The following is a 16,314-nucleotide window of genomic DNA, read 5'->3' as shown; positions in this document are numbered from 1 at the left end:
AGCCTGAAAGAAATATTTCCTCAGAAGCAAGAAAATTATTGGATTCAATGCTTATACCAAATTTTATTTCTCATTAGAATGTATTATTTAATTATACAACTATTTTAAGTATTACCTTTCAAAAACATGACATTGACTTGATTAAAAAGATGAGAATAGCGGAGAGCATTTTATCTCAAGGAAATTAGGGCTAATGTTGATGAAGAATTTTATATTTTCTTGTTGAGTCAAAAGCAGAGTTATACGTGTTTAATATTTGTCTCCCTCGACTTGTAGCAAGGCAAGCTCATCGTTAAAACATTAAAATAATATAAGTAGAAGAGTATATCTTAAATACAGATACATTTATAACCCAAATATGAATTTTTAATTCATCATGCAGCACTTACTAATCTGCAAATATTACTTCCACAAAAGCCTTCCCAACCTTTTTCAGATGGTGATAGAAAAAAAATATTTGTTAGATTTTTATTATGAAGATGTTAAAGTATCTTATGATGCCTTACTAGCTGAATAACTAAGATTAACTGGTTGATATAGTCCCAAAAATTGCTATGGATGCTCTGCATTATTTCAAACACATTTTAGATTAAATTCCCAATGTATTAAATGGGTTTATAAACTCTTCCCATTAGTAAACTAATGAGAGAACATTCTCTTTTTTAAGAAGAATAACAGAGGCCTGCAGAAGTACCATTTGCAGGGCACGGCTCGGATTTTTTTTAAAGATTTTTTACGGCCCGGCCTGGGTTTTTTTAAAAATCTTCAGGCCCGGCCCGGCTTTTTTTTAAAAAATTTTTAGGCCCGACTCGGCTTTTTTTAAAAAATTTTCAGGCCCGGCCCAGCTTTTTTTAAAATAAAATTTTCAGGCCCGGCTTGGGTGTTTTTTTAAAAAAAATTCGGGCCCGACCCGGGTATATTTAAAAAAATTAAAATACTGTCCAGCCCGGGGGCCGGGCCTGCAGGTCTCTGAAAAATATACCAAGAAATACAACATCTGAAATTAGATTGAAAGGTTTGGATCTTTTGAATATTCATAGGCATTTGACGACAAGCAAGGATGAGATAATTGAAAAATTAGCTCAATCACAACGAAGATTGAATTTTACATTTTAAATATATAACATATAAAATGCAATTATTCCTAAGAAACTTTTTGTGTAAAGGCTCAAAAAATTCAAATTTCTATTTTAGGTCACTTAAGTCATTCTTTACATATAATTTTTTTATAATTCACATAAATTTAAAATTGTGTATTAGAAATAGTTATTATTCCTAATAAATTTATGCTTGATATTTTTAAAAAACTATAATATTTCTTAAAAAATTTTATTATTCCCCCCCCCCCCCCAGACCAAATTCCTGCGTATGCGCCTGGTAAAAAGTGATAACTAAAATACAACAAATATTTTTTTAGCACAAAATATGATTATATGTTTTAATATTACATAAAAGTAAAGAATCTAAAAGACATATTTGCAAATATTTTAAATTTTATAGGTATGAAAATATTTTAATACGATAAATAATCCAACTCAGAAATTTTTTTTTAATTTTAAAATTCAGCATAAATATATTATAGAATCTTTATTATTATAAAAATATCATAATAATAATAAAACAATCAATTACATATGATATCTATTGACTAAAAAAACAATATTTTTTGCTTAGGGGTTGACACTGAATTATTTATACAGTTAGAAAATAGTTGTAGTGGCGTTTGCTTAAAATAGGAAAACTTGGTAATTTTTACAAGAATTTTATATTTTAAATGAGATTGAATAAACCATCACATTAAAAATAAAAGTTAAAATAAGTTATTTTTCAAAGTTGGCCCGAATCCTCAAAATAAATGAGCTAGAATGCTAAAATTTGAACATTAATTTAGTTATGTTCACTTTAGTATGTATAAAAAATTTCATTAAATCATAATGGGTCGGAGAATCGTGATCGATTTGATATGTATTAACCCATTTGGAGAATATGAAAACATTACTATCTACATTTTAAAAAAATTTAATTTTTTACTTCAGCCATGTGCACAACAATCCAATATCATTGCTGCCAATTCTTCCTGCAAATATAACAATAGTAATTAATCTGTAATGAAGAGATTTCAAAATGATTTAGTAATAACAGATTTGTTTTATTAGCACATCATAAAATTTCGTTACATTTTTTAAATTATAAGGGAAGTATTTTTGAGTTGAGCAGTGTTTGATAAGGAAGATAAAAGGGGGAATCTGTGATATTTTTGCTAAATAGAGAAAAAAAATAAATAGCTATTTCATTTTGAGAAGTGATCTCATATGGGTTAGGATAGCTAGTGATGTTAAACGACTCGTTTAAAAAGGGCTAACCCAATATTTTAGCCAAAAATTATTACGTAAGTCTGGAGTTTTTGCTCCTAGATGGCAAAAAGTCATGGACATCTATTAACGAAACTCGGAGCTTATATTATTTTGGCTAAAATCTTAATTTAAAATAGGCAAAATAGAGCCATTTAACAACACTAACCATAGCTATGACAATGAGTCTCAGCAAGCAAATGGTTATGGTCGAGGATTTCATTATAGTGACCATATTAAGCTCCCACCCAGCACCATTTAAAATATTTTTTAAAGAAAATTTAGAAGCGAGTTAGTTAACTGTAGGAAAGGTTTATTGCATATATCACTATATACTATATATTTTATCTTCGAAGCTTATAAAAACAAATATTTTAAAATTTATTTATAAAATATACAATTTCCAACTTCCATAAAATAATTTTTAATTATCATTGGTAATCTTAGTACTTCGTCAAAATTATTAACAAAAAATATATAAAAAAATTTGTATAAAAGTATAAGGAAACCTTTGGCCTTATTTCCATTTTCATTAATTTGTGTGCACATTCATCGTGCGAAAGTGCCGAATGAATTGTTAGATAAATGGTACGACGCAACGCTACCAAATTTGTTTCCGTATTGTCCACGATCACTTTAAAAATAATTTTAATAAAAAATAAATTCAAAAAAAAATAAATTATTTTTAAAAAACATTGAGAAGTTAAACCAGGGATTCGAACCGAACCCAAATCCGGAAATGAAAACCCGGATTTTTGAAAAAAATTTGTACCGAACCAAACCTGAACCCTGTTTATAATTCAAAAACCCGAGCCGAACCCGAGAATTTTATTTGAACCTGGATTCAACCTGGTTGAAGTATTGTTTAAAATCATATATTAAGATATTTGTATAATTGTAAAAATACAAATATTAATAATTTAATTGAAATTTTATAATATTTTCAAATTTCCAATAAAGTGATGTGTTAATAAATTTTAAACAACTTAATTCATTTACTCCATTTTTAAAATTTATTCTCAAAGATTCCTATTGGCGTGATAATAAATTATAAACAATTAAATTCATTTACGCCATTTATTTTTAGGAAAATAAAAGTGAACAAGTCAAGTAAAAATTATAATATTGGATATTGTTAAAGAATTCTCAAAATCCAACTTAAAAATTGTTAAACAAAGATGTAAGGCAGTTTTTGTAAACTTTTGTTTTTAATTATATTTTGCCTATAAATAAAATAAAAATGTATTTTTTATACGAAATTTATGTCTAGTTTTTTAATTATGATTTAAATATAAATGTTTTTTTACCAATTCAAAAATTCTTAAAGCTGAACTAAATCCGGGTTTGGAAATATTTTCCTGAACCGCACCTATTTATATTTTACCTTAAACCGAACCCGGGCAAAAATTTTGCCGGGTTCACATCCCTGAGTTAAACAATAGGGAATAAAAAAAGTATTCCGTTCTAAGTTTCAGATCCTGACAAAATATCTAATTTTTATTTAATATATAAATTTTATTCATTCATATTTATTATTAGTTTTTATAAATATGCTTATTAGGTTCAATTTACAGGTGCATGCCGAAGAAACCCAGTTTAGTATTGAGACACTAATAATCTATTCCAACTCTCTTCAAAGTTGAGCTGTATTTTAAGAAAAAACACGATGCTGAGGTGATTGTTTTAGGCTAGAAGAAAAGATTTAAGCGTATTTAGCCATGGAAACAAAGCAAATACCCTCTCGATTATAACACTAAAAATATAAATCAATTATTAGCATTTACGAGCATCAACCCTCTATTGCGTATCTCAAAAAATATAAGTAATCAAAACTTATATTTTCCTTATCTTTATACGAATGATGTCTCTTTTGGTTTTTATATTTATATAAATGATATAAGAATATTTAAAGTCGTCGAAATACCATGTAGTGTTTTAGATCATTTAAAAAAAATGCTAAACAATTTGAAATAGTTCCTCTAAAGGAATAAACCATAGAATTTACTATAAATTATTTATCAGTTTTAGCAGTTGGGTAGGAAAGCGATAATATTGATTTTATGTGAACGACAGGATTATTTTGACCTCCTATCGGCTTTATAGCTTAAGGAATAAATAAAAAAAATTATAAAAAGCAAATTATAGCTATTTTTTTAGTTTTTATCGATTTTGCCTAAGATAGAGCATAACCGTCTTAATTTGTTTTTATAAAGTAATGTCTTTTCTAAATTTTATGAACATCAGTGGCTAATTTTTCTTTATGAGGATTTTAAATCATGTAATAATCATAAAATGCCCAAAAAATTTATCAAATAATTTTTTTCATTTATTTTCCTAAAATTAAAAAGTAAACTGTCTGCTGCATTGCAAGGGCACTGAGCAAGTCCCCTGTCAACTTTGGAGAGCATCCTAAAAAAATTTAAGAAGTGGATATTTTTTTGCAAATTTTAGGCAAAAATTTCCTTTTTTTAAAGATTTCTTAGTCATTTTATATACAATTAGCCTTTTTTTATTTTTGGAAAATTTTAATGATCCCTCTCTAGTTTAAAAGGCTAAGGATGCCAGTGATACTAACCTATCTATAGGAGTAAGGGAGAGAAGACAATAATAGCTGTTGGTATGATAGATACTCCTGGTAAACTAGCTTACAAATAAAATCTATTTAGGAAGAATGTAATATCTATAATTGCTTAGTTTTTATTAATTTTAACCTTATCATTTGCAAAAAAAAAAAATAAGCTAAGGCAAGGAAGATTTTTAGTGTAGGTTACACGAATTTTAACTTGCATAATACATTTCATAAAAATTAAAAGGCAGAACAAAAATCGTCCACTTCATCGAATATTAAAAGCAATTTGTCAAAATATATAAAATAATTAGCTGACGATATTTAATATTCCCCCCCCCCCCATATATTTTTATCCCAAATCCTAGTTAAATTTACTTTCTTTTTCTTCAGCTTCTGAACCGTCCTCATCTCCAGAGGTCCCGCTATCTTCGTCATTTGAACCGGGTAAAATTTCTTCATATTTATTTTCAGCTGTTTCAAAATTTTTGTCGAATTTGAAAATATCTTTTTGTAAAGAAAATAATAGGAAGTTAATTTTATTAATTTATATATTATATAAATATTATGATGCTAATATTTTAAAGCATATTCGTCAAGTTAATAACAATTCTTGGGTGTCGATATCTTCGTCCAGAGTTACCATGTGGGTAAATTGATCTTCCTCTTCAATCAAATTCAATTCTTCTAGCATAGAGGGCTAATCCTTGATACATATATCAATTAAATCACATGTAATAATGCTCTTTATTTAGGATTCATTTTTGTTAATTTAATAGCTAAATACGTAGAAATTTGAAGATTAAAGTAATATATTAATTTTAAAATATTATACACTCTAAAACATATACTAACGCAAGAGAACAAAAGTAAAAGAACATATGACTTTCGTTGTTTTTATTATTATAATGGCCATTGAAAGTAGAGGTCGGCGGGGGTCAGCCCAACCCTTAAATTTTTTGCCTGGCCCGGTTCGTAAAATAATTTTGTATAAGTTGTTCAGCGACCTCTAATTGGAAATACCTTCCTTATAAATACTTCATAACCATGTATGACCAAATAAAGGCGATTTTCAGAAATCATTTAAAACGAATGAAACTTTACATAGTTAAATAAGTTGTTATTTTAGGATCACTTAGATTCAGAGTTATAGGGTATCAAGGTCTAGGATAAAGGCCATCTTGATTCAACGAATCTCAAATTAATCAAAAATTGATTGTTAGAAAAATCAAAAATAATATATCATTTTGATGTCCTTAAAATTCTCATTAAAAAGTTAATAAAAAATTGATTAATTTAAATATATAATATTTCATTATAAAAAATATATAATTAGGACTGCAATACTTTATTCATTAGCACTTCAAAAATATTTTTGCGAAAGTAGCTATAAGTGGCAACACTACCTTTTGTTGAAGTGCTCGTAGTTATAGCGTGCTACTTTTTAAAAATATCGTCAGAATTATTAATAATCAATTGATATATGTATTATCGATTTTATTTAAGTGATACATTCTGTTAATCTTTATTTAATGAATGAATATTTTAATTTAAAAAAGATTACAATTTATAATAAAAGATATAAGCTATATAAAAATAAAATATATTTTTTTAAAAAAAAGAATATATTTTTAAAAAATATTATAAAAATTTTTAATAATAAAAAAGAATATATTTTTAAAAAATATTATAAAAATTTTATAATAAAAAAGTGTTTAAAAAACGTGAGGAAATGCCTTTAGGTTATGGCATTGTGGATTGATATACTATGTGATCTACAAATTTCCATTGAAATTCGTTGGCGTAGGTAAAACTTCCTAAGAATCACCCGAAATTAAGCTAATTTTTGGCATAGTGCTTTGAAGAAATCACAGGCTCAGGGTCCAAATGCACTGATGATGTCAAAACAATGGGAGTTAAAGTGATATTAGGAATATTAATATATTTATTAATTTTTCTAATTTCCGCTCCAACCAAAAAACTGAAGATAAATAAAATAAATCAATAATTTAAAAAAAAATATTTCCATGTACTCTATATAAGAGGCACTATTTTAATAATAAAAATAACAAAAATAATGTAATCTCTCATTCTGGCGAATAATTGAACATTTAATGTACCTTAAAATTGTCTTTATAAATCTGGAAATAGGTGTCGATCAATGTTTGGGTTCTATCTGCTATAAGACTTTCGTGCAAAATTGTCCGAAGCTGATCACTAATAACTTCAAAATTTATAATAAAATAAAATATGATAATCAAGTAGCTCGTTTTTTTATAACTTTTAGCCTTTTTAAATACCAGATACAACACTTTAGGCTCAATTTGAAACAACGTAAAAGAAGTTCAAATAATAAGTAATTTGAATGAGATCATAGATGCATCGATACTAAAGCAACCACTTTTAATTATTACTGATACTGATACTATACTAACCATAATCGGGACAATTTTTATTATTTAAGATTAATATTATTTATATCAAATACAAATCCAAAATTATATTTAATAATTTATTTTATCAATTCTTTTCTAGTGTATTATGAAAATTCACTTTTTTTGGCCTGAGCAAGAGCCTCGCAAGTCAGAGGCCCTGCTTAAAAATTTTAAAAAATATGAAGGCTTAAAAATTATTTAAAAAACCTAAAATAATATAATAGAAAATATTGTTTTCTCTTCTTTTATTAAAGTAATTATTTATTTTCTTGCATTTCATATCATAGTAAAGAAATTAAATAAAACATTATAAAAGTAAGATGTAAATAATCAATATTAAATTTTTTTAAAAATTTTAAATGACAAATATTATATAGTACACAACCTAAAATAAGTAATTAAACGGTCCGGGCCGGACCTGACTTTTTGTAAAATTTTAACTGGTCGGGTCAGGAAATCAGTAAAAAAATTATCAAAGGTGTTGAAAGAGAATAACAAAGCATTATTTAATAAACGAGAAGAAATGACAAGGGTAATCATGAGCACATTGTTGCAATATTAGGATAAATGCATAACAAAAAATGTCTTATTAAAATTAGAAGAATTATTACGATATTACTTAATTTCATATATTATAAACTATGTAAATGAGGATATTTCTAAGATGTAAATTTTAAAGGAAAGAAATTTATTACTTATTTTTAATTTTTAAATCTTAATATTTTATAATTATGTTGGATCATGTAATAAAGTGATAGTAAAATTATTCATTCATATTTTTAGCAACCTTATATTTATAGATAACAGGGTCTTTCAAAATCTAGTTTATTACTGCTTGCCAACAGTTCTTATATTATCTTCTATTTCAATCTATTCTCTAATCTTTGCCACAATTCTGTTTTTTACACACATGAGGTTAGTAAGAATCAAGGCGTCCGTTTAGTGATCCGCTAATCCTAAGTTGATTTTTTTGGCAAAGGCTAAAGCCTTAGCGGATTTATTTTGTAAAAAATAAGCTCAAGCCGATTTTGATTGGCTAAGACTAAACTTAAGCGGAGTTTGATTGGTTAATACTAAGCTTAATCCGATTTTGATTAGCTAAAGTTGAGCTTAGCTGATTTTCATTGGCGAACGCTCTGCTTTACTATAAATTTAATAATAATTTAAATCAGAAGGGTGGCATTGTCATATTCATTATTTTAAAGAATTTTTTTAGTGAACTTTGGTAAAAATAAATATTTCAATTCAATACAGTTTCGTTTTTCAATGGAAATAGTTAACTGAATATTTTAAATCTAAAATACAATAACAATGTAATTCCGAAGGATGACAATTGTCATATTAGTCATTTAAAAATTTTCCCAATGTATTTTAATAAAATATGTATAAATAAATATTTTATATCTCTTTCGTGTAAATTCAATAATAATGTAATTATTAAGAGTGATAATTGTCATATTCAACATTATAAAACTTTTCCAATGTTTTTTAATGAAAATGGGCATAAATTCAATAGGGGAGACTAGGGCTAGTCGGCGCAAGGGGCTTGTCGGTTCAAAGGATTTTATTTTAAAACCAGTAAGATTAAAAGTTGAAATTTTGTTCTAAAATAGAAACGTATAATATCCATATTTGGGGATAAAAATAATTTATAATATTTAGCTATTTAAATTTTTATCTGTTATGACATGTTTTTGAAGTGAAAATTACAATATTTTCACTTTATATTATTAGGTTGTATTTAAAAATTAAAAGTTTAAACATGACAAAATGGACATTATATGAAAGTTATATATCTATTTTAATATTTGGGAAAGTTTCAGATTGATATCTAATGCTTAAATATATGTTAAGATCATATTAGTAATATTACCACCATTGAGGTTAGTTGAATCGTGGCTTGTCGGCGCAATCAATCAATTAATATTTATAATATAATGGTACGTAAATATATCCGCAAAATTCAAAATCGAAAGATTTTTAATAAATCTGATTACGAAGAAGCTATTTAACTATATGAAAATAATAACTCATCAAGAAAAGTATCATCTATTACAGGTTAAAATATAATATAATATGTAGTGTATATATAATAATAATTATTATATAAATTCATTAATATAATTTTTCATAATATACATTTCAATTTTAATATGATATCAGACCTAAATAAATATCTTATGTGATAATATAATATATTGTGATATTATAATATATATTGTTATTATATATTGTCATAGATATAACATACATTTTTAGTATATAAATTATAGTCTGATAATAAGATCAATTATTTAAAATGAATTATATCTATCAAACACATATTTTTATACATATCTATTATAATTGACAATAAATATGATTTAAATTAATACATTTTATTGAATATGAATTTAGTATATATAAATTTTAGCCTGATATCAGGCTTAAAATTTATATATATATATATAGTAAACTAATATTTTTTATATAAATATATTATAAATGGCAATATATAATATGATTCAAATTAATACATTGGATATGAAAATTTTTGTTATCATGATATAATTTTGACCTGATAATAAGGTCATATGATATTATATATTTAAATATAAAATTAGATAAATTTTGAATAAATTTATTATTTATTTTATTAGGTATACCCACAACAAATTTTTTAAGATACTATAAAAAATATAAAATTTCTGGAACTATGCCCAAGATAGGCCAAAATAATATATTATTATTTAAATATTTATACATTAGATAAAGATTCAAGCTTATTATCATGCAATTCAATTAAACAAAAAAATACCCAAATCATGGAATTAATAAAATGGCTGGTGAAGAATAATTTTCTTCATTTATGAGAAGAAATCCAAGATTATCTCTAAGATCTCCTGAGGCTACTAGTTTAGCTCGAGCTGCTGGTTTTAATCAAGAGGCTGTTCTATATTTTTTTAATCTATACAAGAGAATACTAGATCAACATGAATTAAGACCTATGTCAATTTATAATATGAATGAAACAGGCTTAACAACAGTGCAAAATCCATCAAAAATTGTTGCGCAGAAGGGTCAAAAACAAGTCGTAGCCATCACTTCTGCAGAGCAAGGCACTCTAGTGACAATGGCGCTTGCTGTTAATGCCTTAGGGAATTTCCATAATTTTGAAGATTGGGTTCAATGTAGAGTATGTAAAGGTTTGGCGCATGGATCCTGTGCCAAAAAAGATTGTTATTTTATTTGTTATAATTGTAAATAGAACATTATATAAATAAAGAATTATAGTTATATATTAAAATCTGAAAAAAAAAAATTTTTTTTCATAGGAAGCCTAATAAACCACTTGATTCGACTAGCCCCATCGATGAACTACTAACCACGGGTTTGGGGTTACTAGGTTCAAAAAATGACTTTTACTAAAACTTTTTTAGAGAAAAAAATATTAGATATTTAAAAAATATAACAGCATATATTTATAGATAGATGTTTAAGGTATTTTGTAAGATTCTATTTGATAATTATTTTCGGAGCTATGATAATTTTGACAAAAATTGCGCCGACTAGCCCTGATCTCCCCTAATAATATAAATTTATATGGGTGACAATTGTCAAATTCGTCATTTGAAATTCTCCAATATTTTTTAATGAAAATATATAAAATTGAATATTATACATTTGTGAAAATTTAATAATAATGAGATAAAAATGATATTCCAAATATTTTATTTAGAAAATGTCATTAATTCAGTTATACTGTACTAAATGATTCAGGATTTTTTTGATTTATAAATATAATTATTATTGGGTTCAATTCAAAGTATTTGTAAATATATACTAAAAAAAAATTCTGAGGATTTTCTAAGGGGTTTTGGATAGAGAATTAAATTCTGAGTTTAATGATATAAATATTATAAAAATTACTTTTAAAATGTTAGACTTTCCTCTATAAATGTCTTTCACGACAAAAAATTGATTTTGTGAACCGGAAACGTAAAAAAATACATCTAAGCGGTTTAGGATAGATAATTTAATTCTGAGTTCAATGATATAAATATTATAAAAATTACTTTTAAAATGTTAGCCTTTCCCTTATAAATGTCTTTCGCGACAAATAATTTATTATGTGAACCGGAAACGTAAAAAAATACATCTAAGCAATTTTGGATAGAGAATTAAATTCTGAGTTCAATGATATAAATACTATAAAAATTACTTTTAAAATGTTAGCCTTTCCCCTGTAAATGTTTTTCGCTACAAAAAATTTATTTTGTGAACCGGAAACGTAAAAAAATACATCTAAGAGGTTAAATTCTGAGTTTAATGATATTATTATATTCAAAATTACGTTTAAGATGTTAGCCTTTCCCTTCTTAAATGCTTTCTCAAATTAAAAATACCTTAAAAAATTTATGTTTCTCATTTACTTCTTTATCAAGTAATTACAATATATTTATACTTACTCAATATATAAATTCATAACCAATTATTAATTTAATTAAAAATATTAATTTAAAAATTAATATAATAAAATTAATTTTTAAAAACCGCAAATTATTTCAAAGAATTAATAAAAAAATTGAAAAGATCTTAAAATTTCCATATTTTTAATATATTATAATGTAATGTTATTATAATATTTTTTCTCTAAAAAAAGCAATAAATCAATCAAATATCTCATTAAACATTTTCTTTGTTATTTTTATTTTCAATATTATTTTTCAGCCTTTCGTATTACCAAGCCTTTCGACTTATAGACCTACCCGAAAATGAGTACTATTTTTAAAAATAATAAAAAAATACCAAAAATTAAGTATTTTGTTTTGTGCAATTTTTATGTATGATGTAATGCCTATATAAATAAATAAGTACTAAATTTATAATGTGTTTATTTTTTTGAAAGGAAAAAAAAGTTAAATAAAACGAAAAGTAAATAATATTTTTTTGTTTTTTTCTTTCAACAAAGCAGGGAGAGGGAGGTAGAAAAGAAATAATATATAAATAAAATAAATTTCAAAATCGTGTGTGCATTTCAAATAAAATAGAAGGCGAAGGGTGAAGTTTTTATTTTTATTATAAAAAGAATTATATATATTATTTTTTTTATATAATTAATGGGGTTCCACGTCTTTATAGAGAAACTAGTGTTGTTAAAAAGTCGAGTTCACCCGACTCCGACTCAGAGTCTCGAGTCGTTAGTCGAATATGTCGACTAACTCAAACTCAAGTCGACTCGAGTCGTGAACTCAAGTCGACCCAAGTTGTGAACTCAAGTCGTGAGCTTAAGTTCTTAAAATATTCGTCCTCTAGTCGACTAGAGGGCGAATATTTTATGAACTTGAGTCGACTAGAGGACGAATATTTCAGATATAATTATTAATTAAGATAGTTTTTGTATTTTACTACTTTCGACTTCCAACTTGAGTCGTGACTCGTGAATATAATTAAATAATTGAGTCGACTAGAGGACCAATAGTTTTATGAACTTAAGTCGACTAGAGGACGAATATTTCAAATTAGTTATTATTTAAGATATTTGTTGTTATTTACTTTTTACTTTAGACCTCCAACTTGAGTTGTGAATATATAGTTATCGAATAGAGGACGAATAGTTCTCTGAACTTGAGTCTCAATTTAAGTCGATTAGAGGACGAATATTTCAAATTAATTATTATTTATTAAATATTTTTTCTGCTTTTTACATTTTTTTACTTTAGACTTCTAATTTGAATTGTGAAAACTGAAAAGAATTATATAAATGAGTCGACTATATGATGAATATTCCAAATTAGTTATTATGAAAATATTTTTTGTTTTTTATATTTTTTTACTTTAGACTTCCAACTTGAGTCTTGACGTGAATAAGAATTATATATTTAAAGTTGAGTCGACTAGAGGAAGAAAAGTTCTATGAACATGAGTCGACTAGAGGACGAATATTTTTAATATTATTAATTAAGATATTTTTTGTTTTTACATTTTTTACTTTAGACTTCCAGTTGAGTCGTGAATACATTTATAGTTGAGTAGATTAGAGGACGAATAGTTAAAATTAATTGTTATTATTTAAGATTCTATTATTTACATTTTTGTACTTAAAAATTTCAACTTGAGTCGTCAATTTGTGTCTACTAGAGGACGAATATTTTAAATTAATTATTAAGATATTTGATCTGTTATTTATATTTTATTACTTAAGACTTCCAACTTGAATTATGAATACCAATTATTTACTTCATTAACTTATTCCTCATTTTACTTGATCAAATAAATTCTTATTAACATTTTTTGATTGAATACTCAAAAAAATTCTTATTTACGATTGAATAATATTCTCAAATAATAAAATATTTTGCAGGTATCTGAATATTTTGAAATTATATCTCAACTATATTTTGAATTTTATATAAGACAGACATGTGATAATAATCAAAACTATGAGATGACGGGTGAATCTTCTTTAGCATTCCTCCTCATCTGTATTTAATATATATTAAGTATATTTATAGTCCCTCTTTTAGGTAATTATTTTATTTAGTCATTAATGGTTAATAACTATTAAAATATTTTAATAATATCAAATGTACTTGTCCAAGATACATATATAAAATTAGAAGAAAAAAATAAATATACGTGTTTAAAAAATAGCGATAAAATTAAACAAATATGGCCAGAAAGTTCGTACTTAATTCTGAACTATGATAGAAGATAGCGATACTATTAAATCTAGACATATTGACACATTTAATGAAGGTGTCATGACCGGTCTGTTGTTTTGAATCCTCTTTTTCTAATACCGGAAATTATTTTAAAACTCAAAAAATAGAAGATTTATTATATTTAAATTTATAAATATAAAAAATAAGAAAAAAAATTCTATTATGATTATTTACTAGATTAGATTGAAAATATATTTTATTTTTAAACAAAATATTTTTATCTGGGATGGAATTGTGTGTTTTTATTGATTCAATCGATCCTCATGTGTTGAAGTTGAGTCAATTTTATGACATTTTTTTAAATAAAATTTTAAATATAAAAAAAACAAAAATGCATACATGTGTTGTATATAAATTATACAATACCATACAGTATGGTATTGAATCTTTTTAATTAAATATATTTAATCTAATAATTAATTTAATAAAATTCTAAGATATAAAATAAAATTAAAAGTATTTTAAAATACGATATTTTGTATTAATATTTTGTTTTAGATTTATTATTTATATGACTGCGGCATATATTAATTTTAATTTCTTATTCGAATAAATACTGATATAAAAAAAATAAACAATAATAATTAAATTTTAAATATTTATTTTATTAAAATTCTAACTTATAAAATAAAATTAAAAGTATTTTAAAATTCCATATTTTGTATTGATAGCTTGAAGATTTATTTTTATATGACTGCGGCGTATATTATTTTCTTATTCGACTCTGTGAATGACTCAGAAAATGTTAGTAACTATGACAAAAATGAGGACGTGGACGACATTAACATAATGCCTGATGATATAGACCCTTATTCGGAGGTAAAATTATAAGTTCCACGTCAATTCGGCGCGGAAATTCGGCGCGGCGTTAATTCGGCGCATCGTATGTGAGCACATTTAGTAATTATGTGGCTACATTACTTGATCCTAAAATAAAATTAAATATATGCCTAAAATATTAGTTAAGGCGGACTATATGGAAAAATTTAAAATATTATATAAAGGTTTTGAATTTCCATCTAACAGATCTATTGTTTACGAGATGACATGGATACTCAGCCGTATTCTGTTTGCATGCATCACGAATTGAGAAAGTAATTAAAATATATTATATTATATTATAATTTTTAGGGAGGCATATGAATTCCCTGATCTTATAAAAGATGAGATCAAGGATTATCTCGATGATAAAGTAGCGTCCCCTACAACGAATATACTAGATTGGTGGGAAAAAAATAGCCTTATCTATCCTACATTGTCGCTGATTGCAAAAGATTTTCTTGCCCAGCAATCATCAAGTGTGCCGAGTGAGAGAGCCTTTAGCAAGACAGTGGATTTCCTGACGAAAAAAAGAAATAGGATGTCACCATCCACCTTAAAGCATTGTTTATCCTTAAATAACTGGGATATCGATATATGGCAATAATATCTATATTTTTTTCTTATGTTATACCATATAATATTTTTTTCTTATGTTATATTTATATTATTATATCTTATTTAGAAACAGAAAAATAAAGTAAATTATGTAATTGTTGTTTGATTAGATTAAGATAAGATAATTTTTTACTAAAGAGGTGATTTTTTAAATATTTTAAAAGCTATTAACCATTAATTATAAAATAAAATAATTATCTAAAAGAATGACTAAAGAGGGACTATAAAAATACTAAATATATATTATATACAGCTAAGGAAGAGTTCTAAAGAAAATTCACCCATCATCTCGTAATTTTGATTATTATTACACGTATGGTTTTCTTATATAAAATTTAAATAATGGTGAGATATAATCAAAATATTCAGATACCTGCAAAATAATTTTTAAGAATATAATTCATTCAAAAAATGTAAATAAGGATTTAATTGAGTATTCAATCAAAAAATGTTTATAAGAATTTATTTGATCAAATAAATAGAGGAATAAGATAATGAAGTATATGAATCTTAAATAATAATAAATTTGAAATAAAAAATAATAATTACCTAAAAGAAGAACTAGAAATACTAAAAATAAATTAAATACAGATGAGGAGGAGTGCTAAAGAAGATTCACCCGTCATCTCATAGTTTGATTATTATCACACGTCTGTCTTATATAAAATTCAAAATACGGTTGAGATATAATTTCAAAATATTCAGATACCTGCAAAATATTTTATTATTTCAGATTATTATTCAATCAAAAAAAGGTAAATAAGAATTTTTTTGAGTATTCAATCAAAAAATGTTAATAAGAATTTATTTGATAAAATAAA

General features: G+C 25.1%; 1 protein-coding gene across 2 annotated transcripts; it reads left to right on the top strand.

Annotated features, from left to right (window-relative positions):
- The first annotated feature begins 14,602 nt into the window (after nucleotides 1-14,602).
- LOC135931677 (uncharacterized) lies at nucleotides 14,603-15,566 on the top strand. Of its 2 annotated transcripts, none has more exons than XR_010573120.1 (3): nucleotides 14,603-14,875; nucleotides 15,061-15,150; nucleotides 15,188-15,566. XR_010573120.1 is itself a non-coding variant. In XM_065468940.1 (3 exons), the coding sequence occupies exons 1-3, from the start codon at nucleotides 14,747-14,749 to the stop codon at nucleotides 15,480-15,482; spliced, it is 492 nt and encodes a 163-aa protein (XP_065325012.1). In that variant the 5' UTR covers nucleotides 14,621-14,746; the 3' UTR covers nucleotides 15,483-15,566. The 2 variants fall into 2 exon arrangements, 1 of the variants encoding a protein (XP_065325012.1); XM_065468940.1 differs by having other exon boundaries at nucleotides 14,621-14,875; nucleotides 15,083-15,150.
- Nucleotides 15,567-16,314: the final 748 nt, after the last annotated feature.

Source organism: Gordionus sp. m RMFG-2023, chromosome 1, assembly GCF_954871325.1.
Source record: "Gordionus sp. m RMFG-2023 chromosome 1, tfGorSpeb1-WG-v2, whole genome shotgun sequence".
Taxonomy (NCBI): domain Eukaryota; kingdom Metazoa; phylum Nematomorpha; class Gordioida; order Chordodea; family Parachordodidae; genus Gordionus; species Gordionus sp. m RMFG-2023.
This window is presented reverse-complemented; position numbering and strand designations above follow the sequence as displayed.